The sequence below is a fragment of the Festucalex cinctus genome, chromosome 6 (assembly GCF_051991245.1).
Source record: "Festucalex cinctus isolate MCC-2025b chromosome 6, RoL_Fcin_1.0, whole genome shotgun sequence".
Classification (NCBI taxonomy): domain Eukaryota; kingdom Metazoa; phylum Chordata; class Actinopteri; order Syngnathiformes; family Syngnathidae; genus Festucalex; species Festucalex cinctus.
The window spans coordinates 14,335,001-14,353,758 of record NC_135416.1 but is presented as its reverse complement, the minus strand read 5'-3'; the positions used below and the strand labels follow the sequence as shown (position 1 = coordinate 14,353,758).

At 39.9% G+C, this 18,758-nt stretch overlaps 1 protein-coding gene across 2 annotated transcripts in view; it reads left to right on the top strand.

The window, feature by feature from the left end:
- The window catches only part of LOC144020352 (E3 ubiquitin-protein ligase SMURF2-like), a 50,314-nt gene that overhangs the window by 24,578 nt on the left and 6,978 nt on the right, over nt 1-18,758 (top strand). For both annotated transcript variants that reach the window (XM_077523733.1, XM_077523732.1), the window contains exons 5-14: nt 4,112-4,177; nt 4,292-4,376; nt 4,781-4,864; nt 6,289-6,500; nt 8,377-8,461; nt 9,334-9,492; nt 10,868-10,924; nt 16,290-16,503; nt 18,444-18,547; nt 18,634-18,748. In XM_077523733.1, the coding sequence (XP_077379859.1) occupies nt 4,112-4,177; nt 4,292-4,376; nt 4,781-4,864; nt 6,289-6,500; nt 8,377-8,461; nt 9,334-9,492; nt 10,868-10,924; nt 16,290-16,503; nt 18,444-18,547; nt 18,634-18,748 (1,181 nt within the window). The remainder of the gene's footprint in view (nt 1-4,111; nt 4,178-4,291; nt 4,377-4,780; nt 4,865-6,288; nt 6,501-8,376; nt 8,462-9,333; nt 9,493-10,867; nt 10,925-16,289; nt 16,504-18,443; nt 18,548-18,633; nt 18,749-18,758) is intronic.

Genomic DNA, 18,758 nt, shown 5'->3' with positions numbered 1-18,758 from the left:
TCGTTCATCTGAGGGTATTGCAGGATTTGAAGGGTGTTGGCATGTTATGTAGATAACATTTTCTTTTACAAACCAGCCGCATAAGGGACCACCTCATTACGTCATCCGTTTTACGTTTTTATCCTCGGGATTGAGTGTAGTGGCCCTTCTGGTGGATTTGACAAAGGCCCAGTTAACCCAAAGAAAGTTCAAGCCTTGCGGATGTATGTCTGCTCCTTCTGTCTTCCGTTGCCTGTGGTTGGCATTTTGTCTGCTCTGTCTTTGAGGGTTCTGACCACCCCCAGATGATGGAAGTCAAAGAGCAGGTACAGGTCTGTGTGGTTATCTGTAGACCTCAATGTTGTGGCTTTAGTCCTTCCCTATTCATACCCTGGAGTCCAAAAATGGCAACGTGTTCTCTTCAGTCTTCCTGAGTGAAACTGATGTTGCTATCCACAGTTAATGTTTAGTAAAAACGTCTAGCCACAATTCAACACAATTTAGTGGATTACTGTCACCTGAATGCCTGAGAATCTACCGTACACAGTTCTATGATCTACTGTGGTTAGTTGAAAAACATTGATAGTGGCTATAGTGTCAAATAATAGGACACATTTGTAACCTCACAAGCCAGATTGATAATTGTGATTCACTCAAGTGAGTTCTTCACATTTTCAATCTGAAACTTCACTCAGCAGATCTGTTTGGGAAAGGAGGGACTTCATGCTGATTGGATAATGCGGCATCTTGTGCACGTTTGTTTTGACTAATCACGGCAACGGATGAAAATGTCTTCGGTCTCGTCTTAGGGGGAAAAAAACAAGGACACACATCTTTACCAGATAAAAATGCACGAACTGCCACTCACTGTTGAACATTCAACAAGGAAACTATTGAGTAATTCTGCAAGAACAAAAATAATTGCAGCGTCCATTCGTCTTAGGTCTGTTTCCTCCGGCGTCGGCGCTTCCTGGTTTCATCACCACTGACAAAAAAATAATAAAACATAAAAATCTTTGCATCTATTTATGACATGCTGCCCTACTGCAGATAAAACTGTATTGTTTTTTCTTCATGATCTTATGGGAGCAGTCAGTTCAGTAGCCTTCTGTTATCCATGTAATCCTTTCAACAGTGTCACTGTTCAGTTTACAGACTGCCACTATTCAAATTTACCTCTTACATCCAGGTCTTACTTTTTCCCCATAAGAATTACCGTAACTGTAGTAATGGTTTACGATGGATGGGCATTCTTTCCACATACTTCCTATTTACCCCTCATTCCCTCTCATGCTTGTATTTTACACCAACCGCTCAGTTTGGCGAAGGAGTTTATCACTATCGTTCATCATAATGCATTATTGTTCCACCTTGGTTTGAGGTCTGCACTTGTTTGACTTTATGATACATCGTATTTCTGGACAGTCTCGGGCTCAATCTCATTCGGATGCTGTCCACCTTTTTGCCAGTTGCAGTAAGTCAATGCTGCATCATATAAAGTGAACTATAGTCCTCACTGTAAAAATACCACCAACTCCCCCTTACGTCCCATTGCACTACTACTCCCTGACCACATGCAGTGTACGCACGCACACCCACACACACATTAACACACGCTCTCACAGTGTTAGCTAATAAGACATACAGTATAAGAACCACCAAACTATTTCCCAACCACCCTCTACTATTTTTTTTTTTATTCAGTCACACCCACAAGCAGTTTCCAAGTTGTGCACAGAATGTTTTTTTTTGTTTTTTTTTTGTTTTTTTTTACAAAGTGAATTTTATCCATTGAAGCACAAGTTACTTTGTCAACCAGTTAATTTTTTTATTAAGCAAAATACACATTGTACAGGCTTTTCACTTGACTATATTTTATGGTAAAATGAGAAAAAAAGTTGTACTCAGATTACTCAAATTATGCAAGCTTTGTAGCTTTGTATATAACAAGTTTCTACATATATTCCCTTCTTTAATGGCAGTCGCTGAATCGAGATATTGTATTCTTGGTAAAATAGAGCAAGTTACTCTGCGATTCCCACACCGACTGCCAATATTGTATTTTTCAAGTATATATTTACTCAATCCCAATATGTATTTAATTACTTTGACAATACAGTTATGAATGACCAAATCAAGCACTTTTTTTGATTTTGTAAATATTGAATGTCTGGTTTGTTTTAAATGTTAAATAAGGCCCTTTTTTAAAACACAATTCAAAAAGTTGTGATAATAGTCAGTAATTTCAGAAATGTATTACTTGGAAATAATTTAGCACTTGCAAATTTATACCCCTGTCATTCTTTCCACATTTCTACGGCCATAAAACAGTTAGCAATTAATGTCTTTTTCTAAAATGAGACATGAAGTATTGAAATTAGCCATAGCTTTCATGGTGGAGTTGCAGTATGTGTTCAAGAGACTGACTTGTGAATATTGAATGAAATTGAATAGAAAGTGTAACCCTTAAAAAAAAGGGCATTGACTTCATTCTTTAGTCAAAGTTTGTGCAAGTTATGAAAAATAATTTGTTCACAAAAGAATACAATAACAAAAAAGAATTTCACTTGCATAGAAACTGTGCCATGGCTCATTTATCTCTAAAGGGAGAGCATCAAAACCCTGCAAATCAAACAGGACATTACTGTTGGCATACGGTTGGGTTATTACTATTAAATAAAAGTCATTGGATGATGTTTTATGTTAACTGTCCAGGCTTCCTTGAATTAATACACTGGAAGTTCAAGAGCCTCTTACCTCAACTTCAAATATTTTACGTTTTTTTTCTTTTGTAATTAAGTCCCGATTGTGATATCTCCCAAAGATAGAGCAGAATCAGTCCTGCCACAAAGCGGTCTCATGACTGTGCTAGTCAAGTATGATACTGTCACCTATCCAGGGCCAAAGGACATGCACTTTAGATTTGCACACAGTTTTATGAAACTGACACTATATTTTCTTCTGTCCGGCTCCAGACTGGCCACGTTATTGTATAACCAGCATTCTAGACACTATACTTAATCAGAGCCACAGGAAGCAAGAGCTATTACAAGACACCAATTTGCACATAAATCCTTTGTCCTTGTCCAGTGCGCAGCAGACGCGAACCACACTCATTCTGTGGTCTGACCAAGATGCAAACATACAAAGACAAAAAAAAAAAAGCACAAACACAACATTACTGGAATCGCCATGATTCCTAGAGGGTTTATTCCTAGCCATAGCTGACTTGTCATCCAACTCAAACACAAAACATTTTCAGTTTTAACACAAACTGCTTCAAAACCCCAAAAGGGGTTGTCCTGGATTTCTAGAAATCTTTCTGGCAGAGATACTGATCTATTTTTCATGTTGCGTTGTGGATGCAAACCTCAACATCCTCTGCCTCACTTAAGATCATACAAACACCTATCAGCTAGCTTTTCAAACTGTGACTTTGATGCAACAGATTTTTTTTTTAAAACAATTGCATACACAATAAAATACAGAGGCACACAACATTAATGGGCGATTCAAAAAACATAGCCACACCTTCATGGAATTTTGGAATTACAGCCACACACACAGTGCAGTTCTGCACATTTTTCATAGCCTTTAGGACCTGAATGGTGTGGTGAGCGCTTGTGGTTTAGAACTATAAATGTACTGTCTCAATGGTGGCCTCTTATTTAGGAAGAAAATGTATGTTTAGTCTAGACATGTATAAGGAACAGATGCGTAGACACTTCTTGGAACAAGCTGTGAAGTTATTTAGGCCGTGAAGTGGTCATATCACGCACAGACAAAATCATGCATGTAACGGGAAAGGCAATAGCAATTCAATTATGTAGTTTTCCCAGTAGGACTGATTCTTTACTCATCCAGAAACCACAAGACTTGGATTCATTTTGTTCGATTATGAGATTTATCCAAATAGAACTTTTCGTATTGTATTATTTTATTTGTATTTTTTTTTTAATTACTTTAAAGTACAGAAGTCAGACTCTTGAGCAAAGTATGACAATTTAAATTATTTTCTCTTTCTGTTGCATTGCTGTTTTGGGTGAAACTATTTACTTGTAACCATTACATAAATAAAATAAAATAATTGGGATAGGTGCTGAACTAATGGAAATCCTTTTACCTCTCACAGATCAGAGACTGGACCTCAATAAGCTTGGCCCCAACGACAATGATACAGTCAGAGGACAGATAGTTGGTAAACAAACATCATTATGCATTTGCATCAGTGGCATTAAATGTAAAACTTCTATACGCCATAAAACTGAGTGAATTTATAAAGTGTATATCTGCCATTTTCCTTATCTTGTAGTAAGTCTTCAGTCAAGAGATCGCATAGGTACTGGAGGACCAGTGGTGGATTGCAGTCGTCTCTTTGATAACGACTTACCTGATGGGTCAGTATTATGACTCGTGCATAGAAGGCTGTGTTCTCGCTCCCTTTATGATTTTGAGTATAAGAACGCAATGTGAACAATTGCTTGGACGTGTATTTTCATTCATGGATGAGTTGCAGAGTGGCTGTTTTTCCTTTTCCTCATTTTCTCCATCTAGATTATTTTGGAAATGTTTTCACTTTGCTATCAGTGTGTCCTGACAGTCTCAGAAATTGTCTCATGCATTCTCTTGACTTCAAGTACATCTAAAGACAACATTTTTAACTTGCCACAGATTGTTTCTACGTCAAGTTCTTCCCAGATTTGATCTATCTGTGTTAGAGGCAATACAATGTAGAACATCAATGGTATTTTTTTTTTTCATAATAAAAAATAACTCTTGTTTTAATATGCATGCAAAACAGATGGGAAGAGAGAAGAACAGCCTCTGGAAGAATACAGTACCTGAACCACATCACACGCACGACACAATGGGAGAGACCTACCAGGTACACGCGTTTCTTTTGCATTGTACCTTGAGCCACATAGAACTAAAATAAAATGAGAATATAATCATTGATATTTTACATTATTAACCTCATGAACTATTACAATTTGAAATTGCCATGCAGCTGTAAAAAGCATTAAGAGGGTCTTAACAATTACCCCTTGTAGTGTCGGTAAAAAGTGAACTTCATTTAACTCCACCCCACCCTACTCCAGCTCACACATGAACACCAATATACAAATAAGTTTGCTAGCAGGCCAGCCAGTCGAACAGCAAGGTTTTACTTGGCCCATTTTCCTGCCGGAACGACTGTCGCCTTCCTTCTTGACCCATATCAGCGGAGCCGTCAGAGAATAAGCAAACAAAGAACCTACCTCAGCTGTACTTTCTACACAGTTATAGTGTCCAGTCCACCACAAAGCAAGGTACGTATTTAAATGGAAAGGGAAAAGATGAATAGTGAATATAATATAGTAGGACACAATATGTTTGCAAAAGTCAGAGTGGTTAATGGAGGATGAGTGAGGTGGTTGACGAAGTATTGAAAAACAATTCTGTAATCTAATCAAGTTTCTTACGGTACTTGCTTATTTTATTTTAATGCTCAACTATTTGTGTTTGTTCTTTTCATATCTTATTTTTCATTATTATTATTATTATTATTATTATTATTATTATCATCATTATCATTATTATCGAGCATATTTTTGTTGTATTTGTTAGTGCCTTGCTGTGGTGGAAAAGGAGGCAGCGTTTAGTGAGAGGGGAAGAGGAAATGGAAGGAGGAAAGAGTGAGGAGGAGGAGGGTTGACAGACAGGGGGTCCGCGGTTTTCGATAACCAAGGCGTCAGTTACTGTGGATAGCCAGACAGTGGTCAGACTTGTTACACACACAAGTGTCAGTAAGCCAGCCAGTCTGTGTTTGTGTTTGCTTATCAGATATCTGCTGTCGACATCCTGCTCTTAAGTAGCTCACAAACACGCTCAAGATTCGCTCTTGTGAGAACCTTCTGTTCAGAACTAATATGGCTTCAATCTTCATAGCCATAAAATGCAATGTGCCTTTTGAGGGATGATGATGCTGTAATTATACGCTTCTTGCGTGTTTGTCTAGACACCAGGACAAGGAAAATGCTTGCACGCCTAGCGCATATTAGCATATCTTGAGGCCATCCTTGCAAACACACAAGTCCTATGTTTGTCAAAACTTTATTTGACCATGCTGTAAACAGTATTTCCAGATAGCACACAACCAATTAAACATTTTACTACAAATTCAAAACTTTTTGTCAGATTAATTCCCTAAATGCTTTTGTGCTAAGGTATTTTTCTAAGTAAATCACATGTAGAAGTTGAGCCTGAAAATAGGCATGAAAGCAGAAGTGAAACTAAAAACACAGTAATAAACTTGTTGGCCCCTTCCAGGCCAGCTTCAGAGTACTCCAGCCCGTCCGGCCGTCCTTTGAGTTGTGTGGTGGATGAGAACACACCAGTGATGACACCCATTAACGGGGCAGAGGCCAGTGGCCCACCTGGAGAACAGCGACTCCAAGAGAGACGGGTGCGATCACAACGGCACCGCAACTACATGAGTCGAACGCACCTGCACACGCCTCCCGACCTGCCCGAGGGTTATGGTGAGAGACAGCTGAGACACACGCTCACACAATGTTGAAGCAGAATTGTTGTTTTCACTTAAATGTGACACTATAGTGATTACTAAATAGTCTGGAATTGTCTGCCCCATTCAAAGAATAAACATCAGCAAGCCACAACATTATGACTACATAATTGTTACCTCATTTAGCTGTGCAAGAGAGTTAAAATATTGGAAACACTTCTCTGTCTAATACAGTGCAGCTGTACACCACAGCAAACTAGTTAGAGCTTAAAGCTAAAGTTCTTCTCCAATAGATCAAAACTGTTTTGTTTTTGTTTTTTTGTTTTTTTTGTTTTGTTTTTAACGGCAGAGTGGATTTCATTTTATTGTGCAAGTTGTAGAAATGTTTGTTTAGTTTTTTTTTTTTTTAATCAGTTTGTTTTCTAATTCATTGGTTGATTTTGGCATACCGGCGATCCAGGGAAAATCCAAGGCCCGCGGTCTAGATGTGGCCCGCTAGTGCAAATCATGTGCGTCTACATCATGTTTATTTTGTTTGTTTATTTGTTACAGTTTGTTTGTTTTTTGCTTAAGTCGATACCAAAATCGCAATTGTCCTCACTTTTATTGTTGCAACATATTTCTTTTTCTTTTTTCTTTTTTTAAACCCCCTTTGTAAATTAAATGGAACAAGAGTTGATCCTGTTTTCCTTGACTTGAGATTGTATTAAAGCTAATTTAACCATCAATTTGTTCTTTATCCGTAATAATGCAGAGGCAATTACACATTTATATCTCGGTCATAACAGCTTTCTGAGGGAAATCATCACTAGAATTTGGCCCCTGATCAAGATGAATTTTGACAGCTGTTGTTGCAGCTGACTTGCTGTCTCTTCTAGTTCTTTTAGAGTTCTCCTATATTGTATTTATTTACACCATTTACTATTATTATTCTTTTCTTGGTGTTTCAGGATTTATATTTGCTTATTACTTATCTGCAGTACTTAGTTTCAGATTGATTCTTTTTTTTTAAGTGCTCTATAAATAAAGTTGAGGTGAGTACAGTACTGTGTATTCCTTATCTTATTTTTTCAGTTAAGAGTTTCTACAGCCTCTTCTCAATGTATTCACTCCACAATGTTTCATAGTTTGACAGTCACCACGATTCCAAATTATTAATCCGGGGGAAATAACACAGTAGTTGTGGTTAGAATCTTTGTTTAAGAGTGATCCTTTAAAAGCCAAATAGCATAAAATGTCTTTAAAGTTGAGTATTTAATATGAATTATTTCTCAAATTGTGACGCAGGCCTAACTTGGACAAAGTGAGTCACGGATGCTCAGCACTTCGTCAGTGTGCTTTCTTTTCAGACTGAACCCTCTGAACTACAGAGGCAGAAAAATGATACGAAAGGTTTTACAAGCCGTTAGAAATTTGCACATTGACAACCCTCCCACCCCTTTTGGTTTCCTCTTGGTGTCTTTGGCTCGCTTATTTGTTTATGGTAAAGCTTCATATTAGTGGTTTTGTCAGGAATGTCACCCTACTACTTTCCATTTTGCTGGTTGTGTTGATTAATAGCGGTGGGTGATGATCCAAACACGTATACCATACCTGAGTTACAAATAGGGCAACAACACGCACAAGTAACACCAGGCAAGTCCTCCATCCTCTTAGGGCACGCCTCAAAATGAATTATTGGATACATTGGCATCTTAAGAAAAATACTTTGGTCAGTTGTGATTCCGACAGATTACCCGTCTTATTAATTATAAACAGACCTCTCCCTCTCTAAAGTACACCAACTGACTCATACTTTCTTCAACCAGGGCCAGATGATGGCAGCTTGAGACCATCACCTCTTTCGGTGCCATTTTAAATTCAGATGTTTTTATTTTTCTGTCTTTTCTTAGAGCAAAGAACGACTCAACAGGGTCAGGTATACTTCCTTCACACACAGACTGGAGTCAGCACCTGGCATGACCCTCGTGTTCCCAGGTATCCATCATCTTCATTATTTGCTCTTATCACATTCCGTTCTATTGATTGTTTTGAGGTAGATGAAAAAATGTTAAATGTAGCCAGAAATCACACTCATGAATATGGACTTGACTGGCTCTTCTTAGTTATTTTCAGAATAATTTTAAACATATGTTACATTCAAGCAGGGTCAGCCAAAGGAAATGACCTTTTTTTTTTCGGTCGGAAGAATATAGTTGGATAGCGGAACACACCACCTGCAAGATGATCTGCACTCACAATTCCACAAGCGCTCCAACTTGTTCTTTTGGATTGCCGACTACATTTCTGAGCATTGCTCTGTGCAGCTGCAGCTCATCGAGGAAGCACACATGTAAAACGGCACACTTATCCATGCCACCTCTGCGTTTGTTCCTTTTGGATGAGGTTGCTGAAATGACCTAGTATGTTGATGGGTGCAGCGAGGCATGTGCTCCGTGTGCCATGACTAATGCGTTCTGCCTCAATACAAGGACAGAGTATGCACACGTACACATCAGGACAAGCCCTACTTGGTGTCGCCCCACATTAGTGCTTTAGTGTCCTCATAACGGTTGGTGTACAGGAGAGAAGAAGAATCAAGAAAATGGAGCAAGTAGTTTGCCAGAAGGCTAATAAGTCTGTTAAAAGCCATGGTGATGTGATCTTATTGAGTGACAGTTGAAAAGGTCCTGTATAATAAATACCGTCATGTCCTGTGTAAATGTTAATGTCAACTCAGATGGTAGCCACTTTTCTTTACACCACCGACCGACTTGAAGCACCCTGCATACAGTATATTAGATCAAACGCGATACCAATAAACATTTCATTTGTATCACTGCAGCTAATGGTTTCTAATGCTTACCCAGGGACTTGAGTAACGTGAACTGCGAGGAACTTGGCCCTCTGCCACCAGGCTGGGAGATTAGAAACACTGCTACCGGCCGTGTCTACTTTGTAGACCACAACAATCGAACAACCCAGTTCACAGACCCGAGGCTGTCTGCTAACCTGCATCGGGTTCTCAAGTAAGTGATGGAAGCTCTATCGCTAGTGCTATCTTTTCTGTACGGTTCAGTGACAAGTGGCACAATTCCAATGTCTTGTTTCCTAGTGGCAAAATTATTAATAATCCAGTCATATAAAAATGGTAGTAGAGGCACCTGGAAGGCAAAAGTGGCTGTGTTGTTTATTTGTTAGTGGCTAAATTATTGAGTCTTTCTGGAAGGAATGAAAGGACGACGACATATGTGGGAGATGGACAATCTCATCTCTTCTTTCCAACCTTCTCTGTTCCGAATATGTACATTTTTTTCCCCCTCTACTGAACATATATTCAAGCATACTACTACTGTGTGAAAGGTCAATTTATTGCAATTTCAATATGGGACAAAAGTCTTTGGTAAGCACAAGCACGAGTTTTATTGTTCTAATGGCCTTTTTCACAGCCATCATTTTGACCTACTAAAACAGTAAATAGCAGGACGGATACATTTAGCAGGATTGTACAAAATGTTCAAAACCAGTTTCCACACAGCTTTATAGAGTTGGCATAGGAATGACCCATTAAAATTTGGTGTTGATTTTAAAGGGTAAGTCAACCTTAAACATTTATTGACAATATGTTATATGTGACCTCACTAGTCTAAACGTGAAATTCTGATTAATATTCCATTTGTGGAATATGACTTATGCAGCAAAATCCAGCCCTTTTTATCCATCTCACGGAGCGGCCATTTTGGCACTTGGTGTCGACTGAAGTTGACAACACAATTGCTCAGGGCTCAGGGAACAATCAATCATAGCTCACCTGTATTCTGCAGCTGAGCTGTGATTGGTTGTTAGCTGAGACCTGAGCAACTGTGATGTCATTTTCACTCGACAGAAAGTGGCAAAATGGTGGTCATCTTCTGATATTGATAAAAACTGCTGGATTTTTCTGCTTAACTCATATTCCACTAATGCAATATTAACTAGAATACCGTATTTAGACTAGTAGGACTATATAGAGCATATTTTCTTGAATTTTTTGGGGTTGACTTCCCTGTTTTAACATGCAGCTACATTCATTCATGTATGTTTGAGTCAACATACTAGTGTATCAATGAAACAGAATCTAATGCACCCTTCCGAAAAACATTGTACTATTGGGTAATAATATATATATTTGTTTATTTAAAAAAAAAAAAAAAGCTCCTTCGAGTTGGTAATATAATGCCTAGCTTTTTTTATTCATATATTAGTCTTGATTTTGGTCCTGTCTCACTGTTCCTTATTTTATTTTAACTTGGTCCCCACTTGTTTCTGTGTTTCAACCCTCTGTTCTGTCATTCACCTTCTCTTTTATGGCTCACTTCCCTTTCTCTTTTTCCCTCCACGTTCTCCACTCCTGCGTTCCTCCAGCAGCCCGAGTCCAAATGGATCCCGTGTGGTCACAGACAGCCAAAACACTAACCACAGGTAACACACATGCACACACTGAAATGTGCACAGCCTACATAATTGCATCCAGACAGCACACACACACACACACACGCACAGTACATATACATTGCAGACGTACCTGAAGAGAATTGCGATGAACAGCCGCAGGTGACAGATGTTTTCATCCAGTCACTCCTCCACATACTTTCTGACATACTTTGGCTGACTTCCTGTATCTATCATCTATCAGATCACTCAGATGATGGAATCACATTTGCAAGCTTAACTTCCCTGGCTGGGTATAAATTTACTAAAGAAGGGGGTATGTTAGGGTATGTTTTTATTAGCAAGGCTGTTCAATGTACCATTAATCTGCTCATGTGTGCATACAGGAATCATTTGAACAAGAGCAATATAGAAAGATTGGTAGATTGTATTTTTTTATTATTTCAAAGTCAGAAGCTCTTGCAGCAATAACAGAAACTAGCACGAGAGACGTATTTAGGAAATAAGCATCTGGCCATTTTGTCAAATGGTATCCGTGTGTGTGTGCGTGCGTGTGAACCGCCTCTGGATGTAAGTCGGAGCTCAACTATGTTCTTCAGTCTGCGTCATTAGCTGCTTGTCTTGACTCTTTATTAGGGGATCTCTAGCAGAGGCCAGACAAGGTGCAGAAAGTCCAAATTAACTGGAGCTACTTTCTAATGGAGCCTCACTTGGCTTCTACTGATTAGTCAAAATAAAAAGGTTAAAATGCCCTCCATTACAAATCTCAGCAACAGCTGTTTAAGCAAGTGTAAATGCAGCTTGAATACTCCTTACTATGTCAAACGGACTTCATGGTCATTCATTGCCTGGGTGAACTAGGTTGCGTGACATCCAAGTCTACCTCTTACAGACTTGATAACAGACAAAATGGCCGGTCTGGACTTGTGACGTGTCATCATTTATGCATGGGCGACTGTTCAAATTGACCATAAACATTTCAAATGCTTCCTGTGTGAATGTAGCCAGTGACAAAGATGCATCACGTGGTACTTTGTAATTGGCTAGTTTTTCCTGTAGTCATCAAGTCTTTAGTGCTGTCATGTATCTAAATGGCCTTACATTGTTTTCTTTTTTCCAAACCCAAACTCTAACTCTGGTTGGAGTTACGCAGAATGGCGAACATAACCGTGTTAACAGCAGCAGCAGGCAGATGAGCATTGCTGCAAGTGAGACGCTTTATCTGAACATTGACGGTTTCCGTTGATGCCAGCCTTGTCTTACAGTCTACAAAGGCCTTTGAGCTTTTTACCGTTTCATCTCTATTATTATTCCTTACCCCCCACCCACACCCATCAGCTCTTGTCCTCAATCTCTCTGCTGCTCCCCACCCTCTGTGCTGCTCCAAAAACTGTTAAAGTTATAAGCCTCTCCGCTGGCTCACTGTCAGGACATCTGTCTTTTATCACGCAGATTTGGGGACATTTCACCCAACACTGGTATACGTCTTTCACACATACACAGTACGCACGTGACCCAGCTAAAATGTAGCGCCGCTTTGACAGTTACTTTTGAAGATGTTTGATGAAGGTGTATATCAGAACCAGTTAATGCATGCTCAGTTGTGCTGATGCTTGTAGTGGAAGTCAAAATATACCTGTTTTGTTTATCACAGGTAGCCAGGAAAAGAGATTCCGGGAAGAAAAAAAAGAGCATGCATGGGGATTTTATACCATGCATAAGAATGCTTTTGACTTAAATAACGCTCTTGATTGAATGTGAATGTTAAATGTGTGTATCAATCTCCTCATGCAACAAATATGCAGACATCTGTATTACTGTATGTTGCTGCAAGAGCCAAAGGGCCATTTAATGGAATGATTTCCATGTAGGGCAATTTTTCCTTTAGTCAGTATTTTACTTTTATTGTTTCTGCTCCATTACTCGCGATGTAACGATAACGGCTATATTGTGATATTAAAATTGCCATATTGTCATCATGTTATGATATTAAAAGCGGCAGATGTGAGTTTTTATACAGTATTGTGAAGTTTATATTGTGATATTATATCGTGATGTTTGAATATCGCTACATCCCTATCGTTTACATTTATGAATGTTTTATCCTCCAAGTGCAATAGTGTTTTATGTTTTGTGTGCCAGAACAGAACTGATGTAAAGTGTGTCTGCTGTTGACACCTCAGTGTTCCTGGACATGAGATTGATCTGTTTCAAACATATTTCTGGCAGTGGGTATGGCGTCTGTCTTAGGCCGTTGAGGGCTGCTGTTGTTAGACACTTGTCAGACAGTCAGACACGGCCACATGACTGTGGTCTGCCACACTGTCTCTCACATAGTTTGCTTCCTGACATGCGCCAGCACATAGTGTACATCTGAGAGGTTGCGTCACTATTTGCTGAAGGTATTTTTAGTCACAGCTAGATTCAGATTTAGTAGGTAAAAGCAGGTATTTCCCCAACAAAGTGCATGTTTTTTTTGTTTGATTGTTTTAATATTTACTTTATATTTACTTTGGGGTAATTTTACTTTACACAGTTTGAATAAACCACAGCCATAATTTCCCATATATAAATTTAAGTGGCATGGTTTGAAATAAAGCATGTACATTATAATATAGAGTATATATATCTCTTTTTTGTTTTGTTTTGTTACAGTGAGCACATTTCTTCCCAATTATATTTTACCCATGTGGCATCTTGACAAAAAAAGTCAGGTACAGCAAGCTCACGTTTTGGCGGTAGGATTTCATTCGCTAAATTCTGATCAGCGTGTCTACTGCACGATGTGCAGTCAAAACGGTGATAACTTGTGTCAGCTGTGTACATTGTTTCACATCAAAGCAGCAAGATTGCTTATAACTCATTGAATTAATTAAACAAATATCTTTGTGTTCAACTGTTACTTCCCATTGAAGTGACAATTCTGTCTACCCTTAATTAATGGTACGGCTGCATCCTGTACTGTACTACTGTGATTGGTGGTAATAAAAGTCCTCCTACATTTTGGTATCCTTAATGGAATAATTAAACCTAAACACGGTGCTTGGAGGAAACAAGGCTTAATATATTCATGCTGATCTTGCCACAATATTGTCAGTTTCACACTTTCCTCTTTTGCCCATATGGAAGCATCATTTAGCCAGTATATTCTTTTGTCACCCATTTTGAAGGCCTGAAAATGTACATTGCAGCATGTGTACAACTTTCTATAGTCTGCAACTGTGACACTGTTTGGACATGCTCTTTCTACGTCGTAGAGGCAGCTGATACCTTCAGCAGATTGATTCATAAAGACCCCTTTGACTCTCTTTGCTGGCTAGGGTGGTGGTGGTGGTGGTGGTGGTGGGTGCGGCTTTAACACCAGTGCACCCACTCAACACTTATTACTGCTCTGCAGACCCACATGCCATGCAAAAGGCTGTTTCTGATTACGAGGTGTCAGAAAAGTTCCAGGACTGGCGTCACAAGTGATATATTTAGAGTCTGACAATCAAGCAGCACGTCTACAAAGAGATCTTGCGTTTGCTTTATTCAGTGAGCGAGAAGAGGCTAGAGTTGTTGCACGACAACGCTGATGCTCACTAAGCATCTGACAGTTCCTGGCCAAGAAGAACATTGTCGTGCTGGAGCATACTCCCTGCTCACCAGGCCTGGTGCCATGTGACTCTTTCTGGCTCTTCAAATGAATGCTTGCTGAATTTATATTGTCTTCCACTCAGCATATTTCATCCATGCTGTCGCACTGAAGAGCTTGGTGGATTTTCAGATTTGCTGTGTTGGAGTTTTCTGTATTTTGCCATCAAATATGCAGCGCTTTTCTCCTTTGTAAACCAGAGACCATTAACTATGTCAAAATGTATTTTTGATTACAACGTGCTTTCCAAAGAAAGATATGTGCTGAATTTGGGCTCTATTATATGGTTCTTGAGCTTCCTAGTCAAAGCAGCACATTCCATTTTGTTTAAAGGCTATCTTTTCTTTTCCTCTTTTTTTTTTTTTTTTTTTTTTCTTAAAATGGCTTTCAACACCGCACCACTGAAGACTTATCCTGTCTTTGACATGCTAGAAGCCCCAGCTCTTGCCAGAAAAATAAATAACAGTGGACTTGATTATACAGGGATAGACCCGTGAAACACTGCACCCGTTTAGTTTGGAACGGCCACAAGGATTTCTCAAGCCACTGAACCAGAGTGCTCATGTGTACAAGAGGTGTTGGAATAAGTGGATGCTTATATACTGCTACCTTAGAACAGAAGGCTTCCCTTTCCGTCAAGTGTCAGTGCAGACCTGGTGGTGAGGAGCCTTTTGTTTGACCAGCCTCCCACCCCCACCTACCGGTAGACGACAGTAGCTTCTTGTGAAGAAGCTTTTTGCAGACTCAACATCTCCTCACTGGAGGGAGAATGTGCGCTGTTGTCCTGTTGAAGGGAGAGATGGATTATGTTTTTATGAGGGCCACCCAGGCATCCCACCACCAACACCACAGAGAGGGCTTGAGGGCGTCTCAGCTGCTACACTGGCCATGCAAAGATGAACGCGAGAGGCAGAGCGGTAAATTCACACAACCTCATTGGTAGCGTTGAAAGAAGTGTTTGTAGTGACAAAGACAAAACCCGAGTTCACAGAAATGTTTTTCCCTCCCCAACGTTACCTCAAAGTAGAAGGGCGGCCACTCCTGTGGTTGGGTCATGGAAGTTCCACTTGTGGTTGGTGGTGGGCAGGGACACCTCGGTCATCCACTTCTTTATGCAACAGACAGGAAAAGGGATGGAAGATGGAATAATATTTAGGTCTGGATTAACATCATTGCTTGCCTTACCTTATTTGTGCTGGGTAGGATGATGGAACCTTTCAGGTCAGTCACACAATATTTTGGTTTTGAACACATAAGTATAAACAGAAGTTCATTGCTGTATAATAAAACCTAAAAAAAAAAAATCAATTGTGTGCTCATTGATAACGCTTAACATTGATTCAGAGCTGATCTTACTTGACATTTTAGTATCCTTTAAAGGGATACTTGACTCATTGAGCAGTAAAAACTAATTTTGCCACTTGCTGTCGACTTAAGATGACATCACCTGTGCTGAGCAAACAGGTAAGGACCAATCATGGCTCAGTTTGCTGACCAAAGCAGAAAAAGAAAACGGGTGAGCCGTGATTGGTCGTAACCTATGATGCAACCCATGATGATATTCCGGTGTACTGTGACGAAAAAGTCACAAGCTGTAAACTTGTGTTAATAACAATGCCCTGCGCTGAAAAATGTGCCATACTATCACTTCGGTTGGCCAGTCCAAGTGACCATTTTCTGTCTTTGCTGCCTGGCTTCCTCATTCATCCCCTAATTCATATCCAACATCTGCCTATTCCCCCCCACTTCAACTCTCACCAGCCATCCAGCTCAGACAAAGGGCCAGGGAGGTCCCAGCGGCCCCCAGCCAACTCTGTCCCCAGCCCAGTTGCCGGAGGAGGCGGAGTGCTTGACGGTGCCCAGGTACAAGCGAGATCTGGTGCAAAAGCTCAAGATTCTACGTCAAGAGCTCTCTCAGCAACAACCCCAAGCAGGCCACTGCCGCATCGAGGTGTGTCGAGAGGAGATCTTTGAGGTAAGAGCAGAACACCTGCAGTCTAAATCGGAAAAAATTTCGTTTCTTCAGGTCCACTTGAACAGGTACTTTTATTAATACAGGTAAATGACAAAGCATTAACCAAATCCTTACCAATCTAAAACTGGCAGATTGATATATTAAAGGGATTACACCACGGTGTTTTCAGTCCTTCCAACAGTTAACTATATACACACACACACACAAAATATATATATATATATATATATATATATATATATATATATATATATATATATATATATATATATATATATATATATATATATATATATATATATATATATATTAAATCTTACCTTTTGACATCATGGTGATGTAATTTTATGAAATATTAGCTGTTTTGCTGGTTAGTTTTCTAACGCGGATGTAAAACGGCCAGTTAAATAAAACCCCGCCTCTCCCCGTGTGATTGTCATGCCCCCAGCGAGCCGGCTGCAGTCTGCTGTTGGATCTGCGTTTGAGCACTCCTCTGAATGCAACGGACAAACTACTATACTATTCTTTCAGTTATACTCAATAGTGCAAAAGTTTTAATTGTAGTTTACACAAGTGTCAGCCAGAACCTTTGTGGGATTTTAAGATGGACAATTGTCATTTCACTTTGGCATTTCAAATGTGAAGGATAATTGATTGCTTTGAATTCATTTGGACAGAATGTTTACTGATAAAGGCTACTTTTGTCACTATCCCATGGAGGTCTCAGAGAAGGTGGGCATGCGTTTAGTTCGCAGAGGCGGTGCAGGGGTGGGTCTGCACCTTATGACGTCAAAGAGTGCCAATAGCTCGTTTTCTCAGGTGCTTGGAGAGCAAATGACCTAGAATTTCTCAGAGAGGTGCGAATGGAGGAAAACACCACTTGGGTCATGTTTGGTGAGGAATTGGCATTTTAACACGGCTAAAAGCTCCAAAAAGTTGATTTTTCATGTTGCTGTCCTTTTAAACACAAACTATCATGCACCTGTAAACGAACATGTGTGTAGCAGACATGCACACAAAAAGCATTAAATTTACTGTGCATATAAAACTTATTACATGCCTTGCAAAGGACAATGTCAAAACATCCACACAAACAATGGAATGCTCTCAAGAGCTTTGCTTTTTTACTAGCAATTACTTTCACAGTGTTTACGATGTACCCCAGAAAAGGGCCCGGGGCAGCCCAGTACCAATACTTGGAACCACTTTATGATTTCCAGGGAAAAGCAGACCAGAAAGGCCCTCACACAACCTCAAAGACTGTTGCTTCTCCCTTATCCCAACCATTTGTTCGGCCCAGGCGATGCATTCTTTCTGGATGATTTCAGCAGCTCATGTATGGGGGTGGGGTGTTGGGGGGTTCGTCAAGAATGAAGGCAACGGTGGAGAGCCAGACGTAACTTCACGAGTTCAAGTTAAGCAGTGACAAATATGACTTCATCCCCGTTTGACGTGACAGATGTACAAGCACCAAACACCAGCTATGCAGCACTTTAGCTTGTCTGTCTGGCTTCAGCAGCGCAGGTTACATACTCACAACAGCTTGTTTGAGTTATATTGGCCTATGTCCCGTACCCCGCATTCATATGAGAGTTACATTTGTAAAAATCACAAATGATGCATGTGGTTGAGCTGCAATGTTTTCACTAGCATGAATTTCTGGTTTACACAAAGTTCTGCTGAACAGCTGCTGCTGGCTCTTGGTCTGGCTGGCTAAACGTTGAGTCTCGTACATGCTGGCTCAGGTGAAGTGTTTCAATGTAAATGTTTTTAAAAGCCTTAGAGCTCTTGTGACTTTACAGCAGAAATGTTTACTGAGATGCAGCCTCTGGCGTCTGGCCTCTACCAAAAGAACGCCACTATTACATAATGTCAAAAGGAAACACATTTTGTACAATTGAAAAAAAAATGAAGTTGTACTTGTTTGTGTTAAACCGTAGGAATCGTACCGGCAGGTGATGAAGATGCGACCAAAGGATTTGTGGAAAAGACTCATGATCAAATTTAGAGGAGAAGAGGGACTCGACTACGGCGGGGTAGCAAGGTACTTTTGTTCTAGTAGAACATTTTCTTGTCATATCATTCTGAACATAATTACATTGCTTTTTGAAATTGGTGTGTGTGTCATAGGGAATGGTTGTACTTGTTGTCTCATGAGATGCTGAACCCATACTACGGCCTGTTCCAGTACTCCAGAGACGACATCTACACTTTACAGATTAACCCCGACTCGGCCGTCAACCCCGTAAGAGCGA